At 60.7% G+C, this 19,109-nt stretch overlaps 1 protein-coding gene across 1 annotated transcript in view; it reads left to right on the top strand.

Moving 5' to 3' along the window:
• Nucleotides 1-7,741, top strand: part of CLTRN (collectrin, amino acid transport regulator) — a 30,089-nt gene extending 22,348 nt beyond the window's left edge. The window contains exons 5-6 of the mRNA XM_054166147.1: nt 1,992-2,186; nt 7,570-7,741. Of these exons, the coding sequence (XP_054022122.1) occupies nt 1,992-2,186; nt 7,570-7,720 (346 nt within the window). The 3' untranslated portion in view covers nt 7,721-7,741. The remainder of the gene's footprint in view (nt 1-1,991; nt 2,187-7,569) is intronic.
• The last annotated feature ends 11,368 nt before the right edge of the window (nt 7,742-19,109 follow it).

The following is a 19,109-nucleotide window of genomic DNA, read 5'->3' as shown; positions in this document are numbered from 1 at the left end:
AGGGGAGGTTCTGCAGCCCTCTGATCCCCTTGGTGGCCTCCTCTGGCCCCTCTGCAGCAGCTCCAGGTGCCCCCTGGCTGCATCCTGCAGGGAAGGCTGTGTTGGCAGCAGAGCTGGATTCTTCTGGAGCAGTTTGCATCCTGTGCCTCATGGCCCTAAGAAAATCTCCAGCAGCAGGAGTAGATGTAGAATGGAATGGAGTGGAATGGAGTGGAATGGAATGGAATGGAATGGAATGGAATGGAATGGAATGGAATAGAATAGAATAGAATAGAATAGAATAGAATAGAATAGAATAGAATAGAATTAAGCAGGTTGGAAAAGAGCTTTGAGATCATCCAGTCCAACCTATCACCCAGCACCATCTGATCAACCAAACCATGGCACCAAGGGCCTCATCCAGGCTCTTCCTAAACACCTCCAGGGATGGGGACTCCACCACCTCCCTGGGCAGCACATCCCAAGGGCCAATCTCTCTTGCTGGGAAGAACTTCTTCCTAACATCCAGCCTAAACCTCCCCTGGCACAGCTTGAGACTGTGTCCTCTTGTTCTGCTGCTGGGTGACTGGGAGAAGAGACCAACCCCCACCTGGCTACAACCTCCCTTCAGGGAGTTGGAGAGAGCAAGAAGGTCACCCCTGGTTCACAGTCTGCAGGAGCAGTGCAGAACTCTGCCTTTCCACAGCCTGCCTCCTCTGGACACTGTGCTGCTGAAAGTCCATCAGCAGTAAGTTTGCAGCTGACAGCAAGCTGGGGGCAGGAGTTGATCTGTTAGAGGGCAGGAGAGCTCTGCAGAGGGACCTTGCCAGGCTGGGCAGATGGGCAGAGGCCAAGGGCAGGAGATTGAACACATCCAAGTTCCAGGTTCTGCACATTGGCCACAGCAACCCCAGGCAGTGCTGCAGGCTGGGGGCAGAGGGGCTGAGAGCAGCCAGGCAGAAAGGGACCTGGGGGGAGTGGTTGAGAGTAGGCTGAACAGGAGCCAGCAGTGTGCCCAGGGGGCCAAGAAGGCCAAGGGCATCCTGGCCTGCAGCAGGAAGAGTGTGGCCAGCAGGAGCAGGGAAGTCCTTGTGCCCTGTGCTCAGCACTGCTCAGGCCACCCCTTGAGTCCTGTGTCCAGTTCTGGGCCCCTCAGGTTAGGAAAGATGTTGAGCTGCTGGAAGGTGTCCAGAGAAGGGCAACAAAGCTGGGGAGGGGTCTGGAGCACAGCCCTGGGAGGAGAGGCTGAGGGAGCTGGGGTTGCTTAGCCTGGAGAAGAGGAGGCTCAGGGGAGACCTTCTTGCTCTCTCCAACTCCCTGAAGGGAGGCTGTAGCCAGGTGGGGGTTGGTCTCTTGTGCCAGGCACCCAGCCCCAGAACAAGAGGACACAGTCTCAAGCTGTGCCAGGGGAGGTTTAGGCTGGATGTTAGGAAGAAGTTCTTCCCAGCAAGAGAGATTGGCCATTGGGATGTGCTGCCCAGGGAGGTGGTGGAGTCCCCATCCCTGGAGGTGTTTAGGAAGAGCCTGGCTGAGGCACTTGGTGCCATGGTTGAGTTGATCAGATGGTGCTGGGTGATAGGTTGCACTGGATAATCTCAAAGGTCTTTTCCAACCTGGTTAATTCTATTCCATTCCATTCCATTCCATTCCATCCTATCCTAACCAACCCTACCCTACCCTACCCTACCCTACCCTACCCTACCCTACCCTACCCTACCCTACCCTATCCTATCCTATCCTATCCTATCCCATCCTACCCTATCCTATCCTACCCTATCCTATCCTATCCTATCCTACCCTATCCTATCCTATCCCATCCTATCCTATCCCATCCTATCCTATCCCATCCCATCCCATCCCATCCCATCCCATCCCATCCTATCCTGCCACCAGCACCATGCTGGACCCCATGGGGCCTTGCAGGCCATGCAGGGAAGTCCTCCTCTTGTCCTTCTCTCTCTGTCTCGGCTGTCCCCAGCTGGTTAAGAGCTGTGCTTGGTGCCTCCCTGCAGGATGAACCGGCACCGAATCAACAGTGCCTTCCTGCTGAGTGACAGAACACTGCAGTTCCTGAAGATAACCTCAACCCTGGCCCCCCCTCTGGAGCCCTCCACCCCTGTCTGGCTCATCGTGTTTGGGGTTGTCCTCTGCCTGACCCTGGCTGGAATTGTTTTCCTCATCGCCGGAGGCATTCGGCAGCGCAGGAGGTGAGCAGCTGGGCTGGGCTTGGCCTTCCCTTCACTGACCACAGCCATGGCAGGCAGCTCCAGAGAGCCTCCATCCAACCCCCTGCCCCCAGCAGGGACATCCTCCACCAGAGCAGGTTGCTCACAGCCTTCTCCAGCCTCACCTTCAACAGCTCCAGCCATGGAGCCTCAGCTCCCTCCCTGGGCAACCTGTGGCAGTGTGGCAGCAGCCTCCTGGGGCAGAACTTGTTCCTCACAGCCAATCTCCATCTGCTCTGCTCTCCTTTCAAACCCTTGCCCCTGCTGCTGTCCCTGCAGGCCTTGGGGCACAGTCCCTCTGCAGCCTTCCTGCAGCCCCTTCAGGTCCCTGCTGCAGTGCCACAGTGGAGCACAGTGCAGTGCTGTGCCTGCTGCCTCAAGGCACTGCTGCAAGGGCTCTCACTCCCTCAGGCTGGCCCAGGCCCCTCAGGTCCTGTCACTCCTGAGCCCTCACACCTTGCACACTCATGCTGTGACAGGAGGCTGCCCTGCAGAGTGACCACAAGGCAGGGCTGCCGCTGCAGCACCTCTGCAAGAGCCCAGGACAGGCTGTGCTGAGAACACCTTGGCAGGGCAAGAGCAGCCTGGAGCTCCAGCCTGAGTGGCTGTTAGCCCTTGGCATACTGGATGGGGCTGAAAGGAGACTCCCTGAAAGGTGAGACAAGGCCAAGCATAGAATCATGCAATGGGTTGGGTTGGAAGGGAGCTCCAAAGGGCCTCCATCCAACCCCCTGCACTCAGCAGGGACATCCTCCACCAGAGCAGCTTGCTCACAGCCTTCTCCAGCCTCACCTTCAACAGCTCCAGCCATGGAGCCTCAGCTCCCTCCCTGGGCAACCTGTGGCAGTGTGGCAGCAGCCTCCTGGGGCAGAACTTGTTCCTCACAGCCAATCTCCATCTGCTCTGCTCTCCTTTCAAACCCTTGCCCCTGCTGCTGTCCCTGCAGGCCTTTGGGCACAGTCCCTCTGCAGCCTTCCTGCAGGATGCCTTCAGCTCCTGGCAGGCAGCTCTGAAGGTGCCCCTGGAGCCTTCTCTTCTGCAGGCTGCACAGCCCCAGCTCCCTCAGCCTGTGCTCACAGCAGAGCTGCTCCAGCCCTTTGTGGCCTCCTCAGGACTCTCTCCAACAGCTTTGTTTCAAGGTTTAGTGTGCCACAGGTGAAGATCCTCTCACAGCCCACCCAAAGGTCTCCCAAGAGGGGCAGGCTGGCAGTGAGTGTGGCCCTTCCAGGGCAGTAGTGTCAAAAGCTAACAAAACTGAGCTGAAAAAGGAGCTCATTCAAGGTGTGCTGCTGCTGCCTGAGAAGCCTCAGGAGGGGACTCCCTGGAGGTGTTCAGGCAGTGTGGCACACAGGGACCTGGTTCAGTGCTGGGTCAAGGGCTGGGCTGGAGGTTCCTGGAGGCCCCTTCCAAGCAGATCTGTCCTGTGGCTCTGTGGCTGTGTGCTCATGGTTCATGCCCTGCTGAAGAGGAGGTGCTCAGTGGAGCAGCAAGTGGTGTCCCCTCCCACCCATCACCTTGCCCTTCCTGAGCAGAGCTCCTCATCAGCCTACTGCTTGCTGTTTGGCAGCAGCCCAGGAGAGACTTCCTCTCTTGTCCTCTCAGCTTGTGCCCTGTGGTGGCACTGGTGGAACAGGTAAGGCTCTGCCTGCCTGCCTGCCTAGTGTGAGCATGCTGGAGCCAGCCAGAGGGCAGGGGGAGTTTGGGTGGTGCCAGCTCTGTTGGCTCAGAGCTGGGCATAAGGGATGGATTCTGCCACAGAGGTTCAGCTTCTTCCCTGCTGTAGGCTGCCACGAAGGTTAGGCTAACACCAAGCCATGGCCTCAGCAGCAGGGTCCCACAGGAGCAGCAGAAGTGCCACAGGGTGGATGTCTGCTGCCAGCTGGGGGGTGTGGAGCTGACTGCCTGATGCACAGAGCACAGCAAAGCATTCATGGCTGAAAAGTGCTGTGGTGCAGAGACTCTTCCTCCCTGCCCCCTTATCACCCTGAAAAGCAATGCTGGAAGGCCTCAGGAGAAAACAGCTCCTGAGAAGGAGGAGTGGTGTCCCAGAGAGCCCTCAGCACTGCACCCCAAGCCCTCATCCCAGGCTGCACTCAGAGCTGCAGGCTTTGAGAACCTCCCAGTTCAAGGTCAGAACAGATCTGGAGCTGAAGGAACACCAGAGCACTGTGTCCAGGTCTGGGCCCCTCAGGGAACTGCTTCAGAGAGTCCACTCCAGAGCCCCCAAGCTGCTGCAGGCAGTGGAAGATGTCCCTGTGAGGCCAGGCTGAGGCAGCTGGGGCTTGGAGCTTGGAGCAGAGGAGCCTGAGGGCTGCCCTCAGTGCTGGGGCTGAAGATGTGCAGGGCAGTGTGGGGAGGAGGCAGCCAGGCTCTGCTCAGGGCTGTGCAAGGCCAGCCCAAGGGGCACTGGGTGGCAGCTGGAGCAGAGGAGGTGGCAGGGGAAGAGGAGGGAAAGCTTTTTGGCTGGGAGGGTGGCAGAGGGCTGGAGCAGGCTGGCCAGAGAGGCTGTGGAGTCTCCTTGTCTCCTTGTGGAGCTGACTGCCTGGTGCAGTGCATCCCCAAAGAGAGCACAGCGAAGCATTCATGGCTGAAAAGTGCTGTGGTGCAGAGACTCTTCCTCCCTGCCCCCTTATCACCCTGAAAAGCAATGCTGGAAGGCCTCAGGAGGAGTGGTGTCCCAGAGAGCCCTCAGCACTGCACCCCAAGCCCTCATCCCAGGCTGCACTCAGAGCTGCAGGCTTTGGGAACCTCCTTCTCAGATTTCAAAGCACAGAACTCAACAAACAAGAGATGAGAGATGCTGCTGGAAAGAGTCTGGGCAGGTGCTTGGCACCTGTGCATAATTTAAGCCCTCTCACAACCTTGAACAGAATGTAAGGGGCTGGAAGGGAGCTCCAGAGAGCAGCCAGGCCAAGCCCCCTGCCAGAGCAGCAGCCCCCAGGGCAGCTCCCACAGCAACACATCCAGCTGGCTTTGCAATGCCTCCACACAAGGAGACTCCACAGCCTCTCTGGCCAGCCTGCTCCAGCCCTCTGCCACCCTCACCATGCACAAGTGTCTCCAAAGAAGAGCCAGGCTTCAGAGGAGGGAATTCAGCAGTGCTCATCTCTTTTGCAGACACCCAAGTATGTGACCAGGCTGTCAAGGATCTCAGCATCTCCACTGATCCATCTTCTTGGAGAGCTAGCTGAAGGGCAGCTCTGTTGCCTAGCAGACTGTGGGATCTGGCCCCAGGGATGCTGCTGACTTCTCAGGGAAGTCCTTGTGCCCTGTGCTCAGCACTGCTGAGGCCACCCCTTGAGTCCTGTGTCCAGTTCTGGGCCCCTCAGGTTAGGAAAGATGTTGAGCTGCTGGAAGGTGTCCAGAGAAGGGCAACAAAGCTGGGGAGGGGTCTGGAGCACAGCCCTGTGAGGAGAGGCTGAGGGAGCTGGGGTTGCTTAGCCTGCAGAAGAGGAGGCTCAGGGGAGACCTTCTTGCTGTCTGCAACTCCCTGAAGGGAGGTTGTAGCCAGGTGGGGGTTGGTCTCTTCTGCCTGGCAGCCAGCCCCAGAACAAGAGGACACAGTCTCAAGCTGTGCCAGGGGAGGTTTAGGCTGGATGTTAGTAAGAAGTTCTTCCCAGCAAGAGAGATTGGCCATGGGAATGTGCTGCCCAGGGAGGTGGTGGAGTCCCCATCCCTGGAGGTGTTTAGGAGGAGACTGGATGAGGTGTTTGGTGCCATGGTTTAGTTGATGAGATGGTGTTGAGTGATAGGTTGGACTGGATGATCTCAAAGGTCTTTTCTAACCTGGTTAATTCTCTTCTCTTCTCTTCTCTTCTCTTCTCTTCTCTTCTCTTCTCTTCTCTTCTCTTCTCTTCTCTTCTCTTCTCTTCTCTTCTCTTCTCTTCTCTTCTCTTCTCTTCTCTTCTCTTCTCTTCTCTATCCTATCCTATCCTATCCTATCCTATCCTATCCTATCCTATCCTATCCTATCCTATCCTATCCTATCCTATCTTATCCTCTCCTCTCCTCTCCTCTCCTCAACAACCCCCTGCCCTGTGCAGAGTGCAGGCACAGTGAGCACCCACAGTGCTCCCTCTGCTGCTCTCCAGTGCAGCTGGGACCTTGCTGAGCTGGATTTGGCCTCCCTGTGTTGGTTTGTTTTCCCTCTCCTCCACTCACAGAGATGTTTAGCTTCTCTGAATCCCTGTGGCAACGAGTTCCACACATCTCTTCCTCCTCTCATTTCTTCTGAACCTGCTTCTTTGTGTCTTCCTCCATGCTCTGCCCCCACAGTTTGGGCACTGAGGAGCACTCCTCCCCCCGCTGCAGAGCAGCCAGAGCTCAGAGGTCTCCACTGCTACCCCCTGTGTTTATTTTTAGCAAGTCTGCTATGCCAAGGATCTGCCAAAGGCCACTCAGATGTGATGAGTGCTGATAGTGCTGTTAATAGCAGCCAGGCTGCCAGGACTGCCTGACTCAGATGCTTACAGTGCCTGTGGTGGGGCAGGAGAAGCAGTGGAGCTGACCTTTGAGTTTCTTATCCTCTGGAGGTGCTGATGCTGCAGGCTGTAGAGTACAGCAGGTTCTCCACCTGTGAACTGGAGGAGTTCAAGGTCAGAATAGATCTGGAGCTGAAGGAACACCAGAGCACTGTGTCCAGGTCTGGGCCCCTCAGGGAACTGCTTCAGAGAGTCCACTCCAGAGCCCCCAGGCTGCTGCAGGCAGTGGAAGATGTCCCTGTGAGGCCAGGCTGAGGCAGCTGGGGCTTGGAGCTGGGAGCAGAGGAGCCTGAGGGCTGCCCTCAGTGCTGGGGCTGAAGATGTGCAGGGCAGTGTGGGGAGGAGGCAGCCAGGCTCTGCTGAGGGCTGTGCAAGGCCAGCCCAAGGGGCACTGGGTGGCAGCTGGAGCAGAGGAGGTGGCAGGGGAAGAGGAGGGAAAGCTTTTTGGCTGGGAGGGTGGCAGAGGGCTGGAGCAGGCTGGCCAGAGAGGCTGTGGAGTCTCCTTGTGTGGAGGCATTGCAAAGCCAGCTGGATGTGTTGCTGTGGGAGCTGCCCTGGGGGCTCCTGCTCTGGCAGGGGGCTTGGCCTGGCTGCTCTCTGGAGCTCCCTCCCAGCCCCTGGCACTCTGTGACTCTGTGCTGTATCACAGAACATGATCACTCGAGGTTTTCTGATGCCCATTCCTGGCCTCAAAGCACTCACCCAAGGCTCCCAACCCTCCCTTGTGCCGAGGTCTGTTGCCAGCGGCAGAGGGATGCCCAGAGGACGCCTCTCAGGACGTGCCCCCTGCTAAGCCACGGGGGAACGAGCAGCTGTGTCTGTGGCATGCTGGTGGAGTGCTGCAGGTCAGCAGAGTGAGATGATTTCCTCTCTCTTGTTCGCAGAAGGAGGAAGGAGCCCCGGCAGGCCGAGGCAGCGGAGGAGAAGGCTGAGGTGGCGGTGGAGAACGGGATCCCCTGCGAGGCGCTGGAGGGGAAGGGCGGCCGCCTGAACGGGGGCTTCGCGGCGGAGGAGGAGCGCTTCACACCCCTCTGAGAGCTGCCAGCGCTGCCTGCTGCCGCCCCTGCCTTCTCACTGCTCCTGGCCCTCGAACCCGAAGAGAAGAAGCCTGTCCTTCCACCGCCTGTCCCTGGAGAGAGCCTCCCGCCGCCAGCACGCCCGAAGCTCCGGCGCGAAGCTCCCGCCGGGGGGCAAAGCCACCGAGAAGAGCTCGGGGGGTACCCCTTGGAGAGCTGCAGAAGATGTGCGGCAGAAGGAGGGCTGAAGCCTGCCCCGGTGCCAGGCACTCGGTTTGCAGTGCTGATTTCAGTGTGCCCAGTGCTGGTTGTGCCCTGGCAGGAGTGTGGGAAGTGCCTGCCTGCGGAGTGCCCAGCAGGGAGTGGCATCAGCTCTTTGCCACATGCCAAAGGTCCCCCGTGAAATGACCTCTGTTTGCTGATGATCAATACCTCTCGGGGTGGGAGAGTGATCAGTGCATGGAAATTGTCATTCCTGAGGGGGAAGAGAAGCCAGCTCCCACTCCCCACAGCTGGGAGAGCAGGGGGGAAGCAGCTGCAGGGCTAGCAAAGGTCTGGTGTCAGTCCTGCACTGGGCAGTCAGAGTCACAGATGGCATGGCCTGGAAACCAGGAGCTGTGGAAGTCTGAGATCTGGTGCAGTGAAAAGTGGCAGCCCAGAGCAAACCTTCCCCAGGTGCAGCCTGTGGCTGGCAGCCCAGCTCTCAGCAGAGCCAGGAGGGCACTCTCCAGCTCCTTGCCCAGAACAAACACATCCTTCCTTCTGGGTGTTAATAGTGAGTGTAAGTAGGGGTCCAAGACACAGCCAGCCTGAGGCCAGCTGAACCTCCAGCAGCTGGACAGCTTTAGGAGAGCTTCAGTGCCACACACAGCAACTGCTGGCCTGGGTGCCCCCAGTCTGCAGGACAACCTATGGGTGGTGCACACACCACAGCCCAGCCAGAGCTCTGTGTGTGGCTGGCAGCTGAGGCCATGGTGGCAGAGCCCATCCAGAGCTCTGTGTGTGACTGGGAGCTGAGGCCATGGTGGCAGAGCCCAGCCAGAGCTCTGTGTGTGGCTGGGAGCTGAGGCCATGGTGGCAGAGCCCAGCCAGAGCTCTGTGTGTGGCTGGGAGCTGAGGCCATGGTGGCAGAGCCCAGCCAGAGCTCTGTGTGTGGCTGGGAGCTGAGGCCATGGTGGCAGAGCCCAGCCAGAGCTCTGTGTGTGGCTGGGAGCTGAGGCCATGGTGCCAGAGCCCAGCCAGAGCTCTGTGTGTGGCTGGGACCTGAGGCCATGGTGGCAGAGCCCAGCCAGAGCTCTGTGTGTGGCTGGGAGCTGAGGCCATGGTGGCAGAGCCCAGCCAGAGCTCTGTGTGTGGCTGGGAGCTGAGGCCATGGTGGCAGAGCCCAGCCAGCGCTCTGTGTGTGGCTGGGAGCTGAGGCCATGGTGGCAGAGCCCATCCAGAGCTCTGTGTGTGGCTGGGAGCTGAGGCCATGGTGGCAGAGCCCAGCCAGAGCTCTGTGTGTGGCTGGGAGCTGAGGCCATGGTGGCAGAGCCCATCCAGAGCTCTGTGTGTGGCTGGGAGCTGAGGCCATGGTGGCAGAGCCCAGCCAGAGCTCTGTGTGTGGCTGGGAGCTGAGGCCATGGTGGCAGAGCCCAGCCAGAGCTCTGTGTGTGGCTGGGAGCTGAGGCCATGGTGGCAGAGCCCAGCCAGAGCTCTGTGTGTGGCTGGGAGCTGAGGCCATGGTGGCAGAGCCCAGCCAGAGCTCTGTGTGTGGCTGGGAGCTGAGGCCATGGTGGCAGAGCCCATCCAGAGCTCTCTGTGTGGCTGGGAGCTGAGGCCATGGTGGCAGAGCCCAGCCAGAGCTCTGTGTGTGGCTGGGAGCTGAGGCCATGGTGGCAGAGCCCAGCCAGAGCTCTGTGTGTGGCTGGGAGCTGAGGCCATGGTGGCAGAGCCCAGCCAGAGCTCTGTGTGTGGCTGGGAGCTGAGGCCATGGTGCCAGAGCCCAGCCAGAGCTCTGTGTGTGGCTGGGAGCTGAGGCCATGGTGGCAGAGCCCAGAGTGCACTGTTGAAGCAGTTTGCAGCCATCCATCCATCCCATCTGTGCCATCTGTGCCCTGCTCCATCCCCATTTACCCCATGAATAAAGTCCTGGCTGGTTCCTGGGGGCTGGGCCCCTGCAGGAGGGACTTGCTTGTGTCTGGAGCTGCAGTGAAGCCAAGCCTGGGGTCTGCAGTCCCCCCTAGCTGCCCCTGCACTGCAGACAGCAGCTGAGCATCAGCCCTCCCATTCCCAAGGGCATGTGTGGAGGCAGTCACTGCTCAGGGAGGCTCCATCAGACTCCTCACCAGCAGGGGCAGGGGAGAAGCTGCCTGTGAAGCCACATCCAGTGTCCTGCAGGGGACAGAGGTGGCTTTTTCCTCCCAGGGTACACCTCCTTCAGCACTTCTGCTGTATTGAGCACCTTTGCCTGTCCTGGTTATTCTGTTCCATTCCATTCCATTCCATTCCATCCCATCCCATTCTATTCTATTCTATTCTCATGCTGTGACAGGAGGCTGCCCTGCAGAGTGACCACAAGGCAGCTGCAGCACCTCTGCAAGAGCCCAGGACAGGCTGTGCTGAGAACACCTTGGCAGGGCAAGAGCAGCCTGGAGCTCCAGCCTGAGTGGCTGTTAGCTCTTGGCATACTGGATAGGGCTGAAAGGAGGCTCCCTGAAAGGTGAGACAAGGCCAAGCATAGAATCATGCAATGGGTTGGGTTGGAAGGGAGCTCCAAAGGGCCTCCATCCAACCCCCTGCCCCCAGCAGGGACATCCTCCAGCAGAGCAGGTTGCTCACAGCCTTCTCCAGCCTCACCTTCAACAGCTCCAGCCATGGAGCCTCAGCTCCCTCCCTGGGCAACCTGTGGCAGTGTGGCAGCAGCCTCCTGGGGCAGAACTTGTTCCTCACAGCCAATCTCCATCTGCTCTGCTCTCCTTTCAAACCCTTGCCCCTGCTGCTGTCCCTGCAGGCCTTTAGGCACAGTCCCTCTGCAGCCTTCCTGCAGGATGCCTTCAGCTCCTGGCAGGCAGCTCTGAGGTCTGCCTGGAGCCTTCTCTTCTGCAGGCTGCACAGCCCCAGCTCCCTCAGCCTGTCCTCACAGCAGAGGTTCTCCATCCCCTGATCATCTTCATGGCCTCCTCTGGACCTGCTCCATCAGGTCCATGTCCTTCCTGTGCTGAGGGCTCCAGAGCCTTTAGGGGCTGATCATAGTCCATACCTACTCCACACATACTCCACAGTATGGCCATACCTGCTCACACTTCATACACACTCCAGGGGCTGACCATATCTGATCCTCTTTCACCATGGAATCAATAAGGTTGGAAAAGACCTCAGAGATCATCAAGTTCAACCTGCCACCTCATGACTACTAAACCAGATCCTGTTTGATCCTATCTGATCCTGTGTGCTCACACCCCTCCATACACACTCCAGAGGCCTGACCTCTCAAGGCCCAAGGGAAGGTTCAATTCAACCCCTGGCACTGGGCAGCAGTTTGCAAACAGAGGGAAAGCCTCTGAAGGAACCCTGGTGTGACATGGGCTGGGTCTGGTGGGAAGCATTCAGCCACTGCCTTCCCCCCAGCTTAACCATCAGCTGCATAATGCCTTCACAGCTCTCTGACAGCATTTCCTGCCCCTGGTGGTGTGGGGTTCACCCACAGCATGCACCTTGCTGACAGAAAGTGCCTGGGGGGAAGCAAATGCTGCCTGAGCAGGCAAGCATCACCCCCAGCAGGGGCTGTGCAGGCAGCACTGGGGTTAGGCTCAGCTCTCCCTCGGCAGCAGGGGCTGTGCAGTCAGCACTGGGGTTAGGCTCAGCTCTCCCTCGGCAGCAGGGGCTGTGCAGGCAGCACTGGGGTTAGGCTCAGCTCTCCCTCGGCAGCAGGGGCTGTGCAGGCAGCACTGGGGTTAGGCTCAGCTCTCCCTCGGCAGCAGGGGCTGTGCAGGCAGCACTGGGGTTAGGCTCAGCTCTCCCTCGGCAGCAGGGGCTGTGCAGGCAGCACTGGGGTTAGGCTCAGCTCTCCCTCGGCAGCAGGGGCTGTGCAGGCAGCACTGGGGTTAGGCTCAGCTCTCCCTCGGCAGCAGGGGCTGTGCAGGCAGCACTGGGGTTAGGCTCAGCTCTCCCTCGGCAGCAGGGGCCACAGCCCAGGGCTCACAGAGGGCACAGTGCCACAGCAGGCAGGAATCTGTTCCCCAGCCTCTGTGTGCAGCAGCATCCTGTTAGAAAACAAAGAGCACCTGGGTCTGATAAAGCCTCCCCTCCAGAGCCTGCACACTGTACCCCCACAGCTTTTAGCCCCTGGGGAGCTGCTGGAGATGTTTCCTGGACCTCTTGCTGCTTTCTTGCTCCGAACCATCTGCCACCAGACAAGCTGATAATAAACAGGGAAGTGAGAAACAAGCAGTGCAGGCTGCACCTCCTCCTCAATCCATCAGCAGGGGCTGCCTGCAGGTACATTTGTGCCGTGGCAGTGACAAAGGAACACAGGGTGCCCCACACTCGGCTGCCTCCTCTTGGAGAGCTGTGCTGGAGAAAAGAGAGGAGGAGAGAAAATTCAATTACACAGTGTCACAGTACATTTAGGGGCTGGAAGGGACCTCCAGAGATCATCCATCCAGCCCCCTGCCAGGACTGGGAGCCTTGGTTTAGTGGTTTGAAGTCAGGATTTGGGCATCAGCAAACCTCGAGTGAACATGTTCTGTGAGACAGCACAGAGTCAGAATGGGAGGGGTTGGAACGAGCTCCAGAGAGCAGCCAGCCCCAGCCCCCTGCCAGAGCAGGAGCCCCCAGGGCAGCTCCCACAGCAACACATCCAGCTGGCTTTGCAATGCCTCCACACAAGGAGACTCCACAGCCTCTCTGGCCAGCCTGCTCCAGGGCTCCAGCAGCCTCACCACACACAAGTGTCTCCTCCTCTTGAGGTGGCACTTCCTGGGCTCCAGCTTCTCCCTGCTGCTCCTTGGCCTGGCACTGGGCACCACCAAGCAGAGCCTGGCAGCTGCCTCCTGACCCCCAGCCCTCAGCTATTGGTAGACATTGATCAGATCCCCTCTCAGCCTTCTCCTCTCCACACAGCCCCAGGGCTCTCCACCTTTCTTCCCAACAGAGATGTTCCAGGCCCCCCCCCCTCCAGTCATCCTCATAGCTCTCTGCTGGACTCTCTCCAGCCTACTTCAGAGAAGGAACTGATGTCTGGGCTGCAGTGAGCAGGACTCATGCATCAGCTGTTTGCACTGTCAGTCATTAGCTCCACACTAAGAGTGCTGCAGGCTGTGGGCACTCTGCCCTGCTCTTCTTCAGCTGGGGCTGCATTGGTCATGGCAGAGCCCTCAGCATTGTACCAGCCCCAGGCTGGGGCTGCTGATGAAATCAGGAGCTCTCATTTACAGCCTTAGTTTAAGGAAGGCTACAAACTGTGGGCAGCTGCTGAAGCCCTTGCTCAAGCTCTTCTGGCACTTGCTTTAAGGAAAGCTAACCACTTCAAGCTGCTGCTCACTCTGTGCTGGAGGCTGCTGCCACACTGCAACAGGTTGCCCAGGGAGGGAGCTGAGGTCTCGTCCCTGGAGACCTTCAAGGTGAGGCTGGAGAAGGCTGTGAGCAACCTGCTCTGGTGGAGGATGTCCCTGCTGGGTGCAGGGGGTTGGAATGGAGGAGCTTTGGAGCTCCCTTCCAACCCAAACCATTCTGTGATCCCTGGAGCTGTTCGAGGTGAGGCTGGAGAAGGCTGTGAGCAACCTGCTCTGGTGGAGGATGTCCCTGCTGGGTGCAGGGGGTTGGAATGGAGGAGCTTTGGAGCTCCCTTCCAAGCCAACCCATTCAGTGATCCCCTGGTGTGGGCAGTGCTGCCAGCACAGAGGTGTTCCTGTGCTCACTGCTGTGTTCAGCACTGTGCCTGCCCTTAGCACGATGCATTTGCTCTTTCCCTGGATATTGCTCCTTGCTAGCACAGATTCAGCTCTGTCTTCAGTCAGCTTGGCTTAAGGAACTGAGTTTGGCTTAAGATTAGGAAAAAAAAGGAAAGTTTGATGTTGCTGCTGTGCCCTCCCCCTGGCTGCTGGGTTGCCCTTTCCCTTAGCAGTGGCTGTCTGAAGCTGTGGAGGCATCTGCTTAGCTGCAGCAGTGGCTAAATAGAAGGCACCGTGCCCAGCAGCTTGGAGTGCCCTGGCATCAGCTCTTATCAGCTTCTGCCTCTCTCCTGCCCTTTAGATTCTGATTGCTACCTATTACAGCCTGTGGCTTTTATCAGCTGTGGGCCAGCAGGAATGTCAGACTTTGGACTAATGCTCCCTGTGATAGTGTAGCTAAAGGGCACTGCAGATGCTGAAGTGTAGGTGCTGGAAACCAAAGTGGGACCCTCAGTGCCACCTGTGATGGGAAGCAGAGGCTGCCTGGGTGAGGGGCTGTGTGCCACAGGGGCAGTGCCTTCTCCTTCCCTGCTGGGGCAGGGAGCAAAGTGTAAGGACTACAGAATGTCACCAAGTGGTTCCCTCTCCTCCTCCTTCCCTCTTTGTCTTGACGTTGCTGTGGCCATCAGCAAGGACACTTCGTGGTGCTCTCACTCAATCGAGCTGCCAATTTGCACTCTCATCTGCCTGCCTCAGGCACCACTCAGCTTCAGAGCTTTCCCTGGAACCTTGCAAACCCACTTTGGTTTCCAGATGCTTCGGGCAATGGACAGCATCCTTACACATCCCCTGATCTCTGGGGCTTGCCCCTGCCCCTGGGGCACTTGCCCCTTGGCAGTGCCAAGCAGTGCTTCGAATGGAGAAGCAGGCAGCAGCCTGGGCACGCCTTGGAGCAAGAAGCAGCTGTGCAGAGGCAGCAGCTATGAAATCCAGGGAGCACAGCAGCCTGTCTCAGGACAGCAGGGCTACACATCAGTTGTCCAAGGCACTGCCCCCACCTTCCAGCCATGGCTGTGCAAACCTCTCCCTGCTCTGGGAGGTTGCTGGGACGTGGCTGAGAGGCTGAGCTGGGTGCAAGCCACCTCCCCCCTCGCCCTTGCTTCTTTCCCTCTGAGACAGAGGTCCTGAGTGGGAGGCAGTGGGTAGGGAGCCCATGCTGGGCACCTGCTGCCTATATCCACTGGGTAATGGGAATGAATCTGCCAGACACCTGCCCTGCCTCCTCCCTGCCGAGGAAGAGCAGCGAAGCCCCCACTGCTGCAGCTCCAGCCGAGGCTGGCTGCTGGTTCTGCCTTGGGCTCGGGAGCTGCTGCCAGGCTCCTCAGAGGTGGAGCAGCACAGGCTGTGTGCCCCCTGCCCAGGAGTAGGCACAGCCTCTTCGTCCTGCCTGCCACCAGCAGCTGTGTGCCCGCTCAGAGAGAGCAGAGCAGCCCTCTGGGGCGGCAGGGCAGTGCCTCTGTGCCCAAAGCCCCTCTGGGGCGGCAGGGCAGTGCCTCTGTGCCCAAAGCCCCTCTGGGGCGGCAGGGCAGCGCCGCGGTGCCCAAAGCCCCTCTGTGGCGGCAGGGCAGCGCCGCGGTGCCCAAAGCCCCTCTGGGGCGGCAGGGCAGTGCCTCTGTGCCCAAAGCCCCTCTGGGGCAGCAGGGCAGTGCCTCTGTGCCCAAAGCCCCTCTGGGGCGGCAGGGCAGCGCCGCCGTGCCCAAAGCCCCTCTGGGGCGGCAGGGCAGTGCCTCTGTGCCCAAAGCCCCTCTGGGGCGGCAGGGCAGAGCCGCCGTGCCCAAAGCCCCTCTGTGGCGGCAGGGCAGTGCCTCTGTGCCCAAAGCCCCTCTGGGGCGGCAGGGCAGCGCCGCGGTGCCCAAAGCCCCTCTGTGGCGGCAGGGCAGTGCCTCTGTGCCCAAAGCCCCTCTCTGGCGGCAGGGCAGCGCCTCTGTGCCCAAAGCCCCTCTGGGGCGGCAGGGCAGCGCCTCTGTGCCCAAAGCCCCTCTGGGGCGGCAGGGCAGTGCCTCTGTGCTCAAAGCCCCTCTGTGGCAGCAGGGCAGAGCCGCCGTGCCCAAAGCCCCTCTGTGGCGGCAGGGTAGAGCCTCTGTGCCCAAAGCCCCTCTGTGGCGGCAGGGCAGTGCCTCTGTGCCCAAAGCCCCTCTGTGGCGGCAGGGCAGTGCCTCTGTGCCCAAAGCCCCTCTGTGGCGGCAGGGCAGTGCCGCCGTGCCCAAAGCCCCTCTGTGGCGGCAGGGCAGCGCCGCCGTGCCCAAAGCCCCTCTGTGGCGGCAGGGCAGTGCCTCTGTGCCCAAAGCCCCTCTGTGGCGGCAGGGCAGCGCCGCCGTGCCCAAAGCCCCTCTGTGGCGGCAGGGCAGTGCCTCTGTGCCCAAAGCCCCTCTGTGGCGGCAGGGCAGCGCCGCCGTGCCCAAAGCCCCTCTGGGGCGGCAGGGCAGTGCCTCTGTGCCCAAAGCCCCTCTGTGGCGGCAGGGCAGTGCCTCTGTGCCCAAAGCCCCTCTGGGGCGGCAGGGCAGTGCCTCTGTGCCCAAAGCCCCTCTGTGGCGGCAGGGCAGTGCCTCTGTGCCCAAAGCCCCTCTGTGGCGGCAGGGCAGTGCCTCTGTGCCCAAAGCCCCTCTGTGGCGGCAGGGCAGAGCCGCCGTGCCCAAAGCCCCTCTGGGGCGGCAGGGCAGTGCCTCTGTGCCCAAAGCCCCTCTGGGGCGGCAGGGCAGTGCCTCTGTGCCCAAAGCCCCTCTGTGGCGGCAGGGCAGTGCCTCTGTGCCCAAAGCCCCTCTGTGGCGGCAGGGCAGAGCCGCCGTGCCCAAAGCCCCTCTGTGGCGGCAGGGCAGTGCCGCCGTGCCCAAAGCCCCTCTGTGGCGGCAGGGCAGTGCCTCTGTGCCCAAAGCCCCTCTGTGGCGGCAGGGCAGTGCCTCTGTGCCCAAAGCCCCTCTGTGGCGGCAGGGCAGTGCCTCTGTGCCCAAAGCCCCTCTGTGGCGGCAGGGCAGCGCCGCGGTGCCCAAAGCCCCTCTGGGGCGGCAGGGCAGCGCCTCTGTGCCCAAAGCCCCTCTGGGGCGGCAGGGCAGCGCCGCGGTGCCCAAAGCCCCTCTGGGGCGGCAGGGCAGCGCCGCCGTGCCCAAAGCCCCTCTGTGGCGGCAGGGCAGTGCCTCTGTGCCCAAAGCCCCTCTGGGGCGGCAGGGCAGTGCCGCGGTGCCCAAAGCCCCTCTGGGGCGGCAGGGCAGTGCCTCTGTGCCCAAAGCCCCTCTGGGGCGGCAGGGCAGTGCCGCGGTGCCCAAAGCCCCTCTGGGGCGGCAGGGCAGCGCCGCCGTGCCCAAAGCCCCTCTGTGGCGGCAGGGCAGTGCCTCTGTGCCCAAAGCCCCTCTGGGGCGGTAGGGCAGAGCCGCCGTGCCCAAAGCCCCTCTCTGGCAGCAGGGCAGAGCCGCCGTGCCCAAAGCCCCTCTGGGGCGGCAGGGCAGCGCCGCTGGTACAAGGTCCGGGCGCCGCGGCGGGGGCAGCGCGGGCAGGAGGGCTCCCAGGGCGGCAAAGGCGATGTCATGCGTGCACAGGAGTCAGTCATGTGGGAGAAAGGCTACTCGGGGGATTACGAGGCCTTTGTACCCAGCCCCCCGTTGGAGGCACCAGGAAGCGGATCGGGGCTTGCCCCCGGCGGTGCCCATGTGCGGCAGCGCTGCCCGGGCGCCGCCGCCCCGCCGGGGCCATGCGCGCCGGGGCTGAAGTCCACCCCCGGGCCGGCCGCTGCCTCCTCAAAGCCGCTTTACGGAGCCCTCCGAGCGAGGATTTCCAGGTATTTAACTGCTGCCGGCCGCTCCTCGGGCAGCCAGCGGGGGCCGCAGCCCTGCGCAGGCAGTGGGCTGGCCGCGGCCGCTCCGCCCCGGGCAGCCCTGCAGGAGCGCTCCCTGCAGCCCGGGCACCCTGTGCCTGGCTCTGATGCGCTGGGCAGAGTGATGAAGTGCGGCAGAGAGCCCCAGCAGCGCTCCTGCCCGGAAGGATGCCCCAGTCATGGTGCTCGGGGCCGGGTTTAGGCTGTGTGGTGCCCAGCAGGCAGCACAGTGCTTGCCAGTTCAGGCATGCCCTAAATGCGGTTCTCTGTTGTTGCAGCCCCTGGTTTCACAGCGCAGCTCAGCCAGTAACGTGAGTGATGAGGCTCTGGAAGAGCTGAAGGTTGGCAGGCAGCTGCTTAGGTTGGTGCTAGGTAACCTGGGCCCTGGGGACTGCCAGAGTGGGAGCATGGAGCAGGAGCCACAGCTCAGGCTGAAGGCCCGAGGGGAGGAGTGGCACACTGGAAGAGATCAAGCCTGTGCTAGCACATCAGCTTGCCTGCAGCCTTTCTGCTGCCTCAGTGGCAAACTGAAGTTGTTGTCTTTGCTTCAAGCCAGGCAGGCTGGCTGCCAGCACACCAACAACATCTGACTGAGAGCAGGTTTTAACTCTTCCTCTGTCACCCAAACCCAAAGGCTTTCTTCCTGCCCTCCACGGAGCCTTGGATTGCCTGCAATGGATTTCCCTGTTTCAGATGTCTGCATTTCCCTGGCTGAGCTGTCTGCTGCTTCCTTTTTCAGCTGGGGCACAAACTGTCTTCACTCTCTTGCCAACCTTCCAGACCATCCTGGTGCATGGTGCCACATCCAGCTGGCAGCCAGACACTAGTGGTGTGCCCCAGGGAGCAGTGCTGGGCCCCAGCCTGGTCAATATCTTGATTGATGATCTGGAGGAGGGGATGGAGTCCATCAGCAGTAAGTTTGCAGATGACAGCAAGCTGGGGGCAGGAGTTGATCTGTTAGAGGGCAGGAGAGCTCTGCAGAGGGACCTTGCCAGGCTGGACAGATGGGCAGAGGCCAAGGGCAGGAGACTGAACACATCCAAGTGCCAGGTGCTGCACATTGGCCACAGCAACCCCAGGCAGTGCTGCAGGCTGGGGTCAGAGTGGCTGAGAGCAGCCAGGCAGAGAGGGACCTGGGGGGACTGGTGGACAGAAGCTGAACATGAGCCAGCAGTGTGCCCAGGGGGCCAAGAAGGCCAAGGGCATCCTGGCCTGCATCAGGAAGAGTGTGGCCAGCAGGAGCAGGGAAGTCCTTGTGCCCTGTGCTCAGCACTGCTCAGGCCACACCTGGAGTCCTGTGTCCAGTTCTGGGCCCCTCAGGTTAGGAAAGATGTTGAGCTGCTGGAAGGTGTCCAGAGAAGGGCAACAAAGCTGGGGAGGGGTCTGGAGCACAGCCCTGTGAGGAGAGGCTGAGGGAGCTGGGGTTGCTTAGCCTGGAGAAGAGGAGGCTCAGGGGAGACCTTCTTGCTCTCTGCAACTCCCTGAAGGGAGGTTGGAGCCAGGTGGGGGTTGGTCTCTTCTCCCAGGCACCCAGCCCCAGAACAAGAGGACACAGTCTCAAGCTGTGCCAGGGGAGGTTCAGGCTGAATGTTAGGAAGAAGTTCTTCCCAGCAAGAGAGATTGGCCATGGGATGTGCTGCCCAGGGAGGTGGTGGAGTCCCCATCCCTGG

This window comes from Dryobates pubescens, chromosome 12 (genome assembly GCF_014839835.1).
Source record: "Dryobates pubescens isolate bDryPub1 chromosome 12, bDryPub1.pri, whole genome shotgun sequence".
NCBI classification, from domain to species: Eukaryota; Metazoa; Chordata; class Aves; order Piciformes; family Picidae; genus Dryobates; species Dryobates pubescens.
Note: the sequence above shows the minus strand (reverse complement) of the source record. Positions and strands in the feature narration are given on the sequence as shown.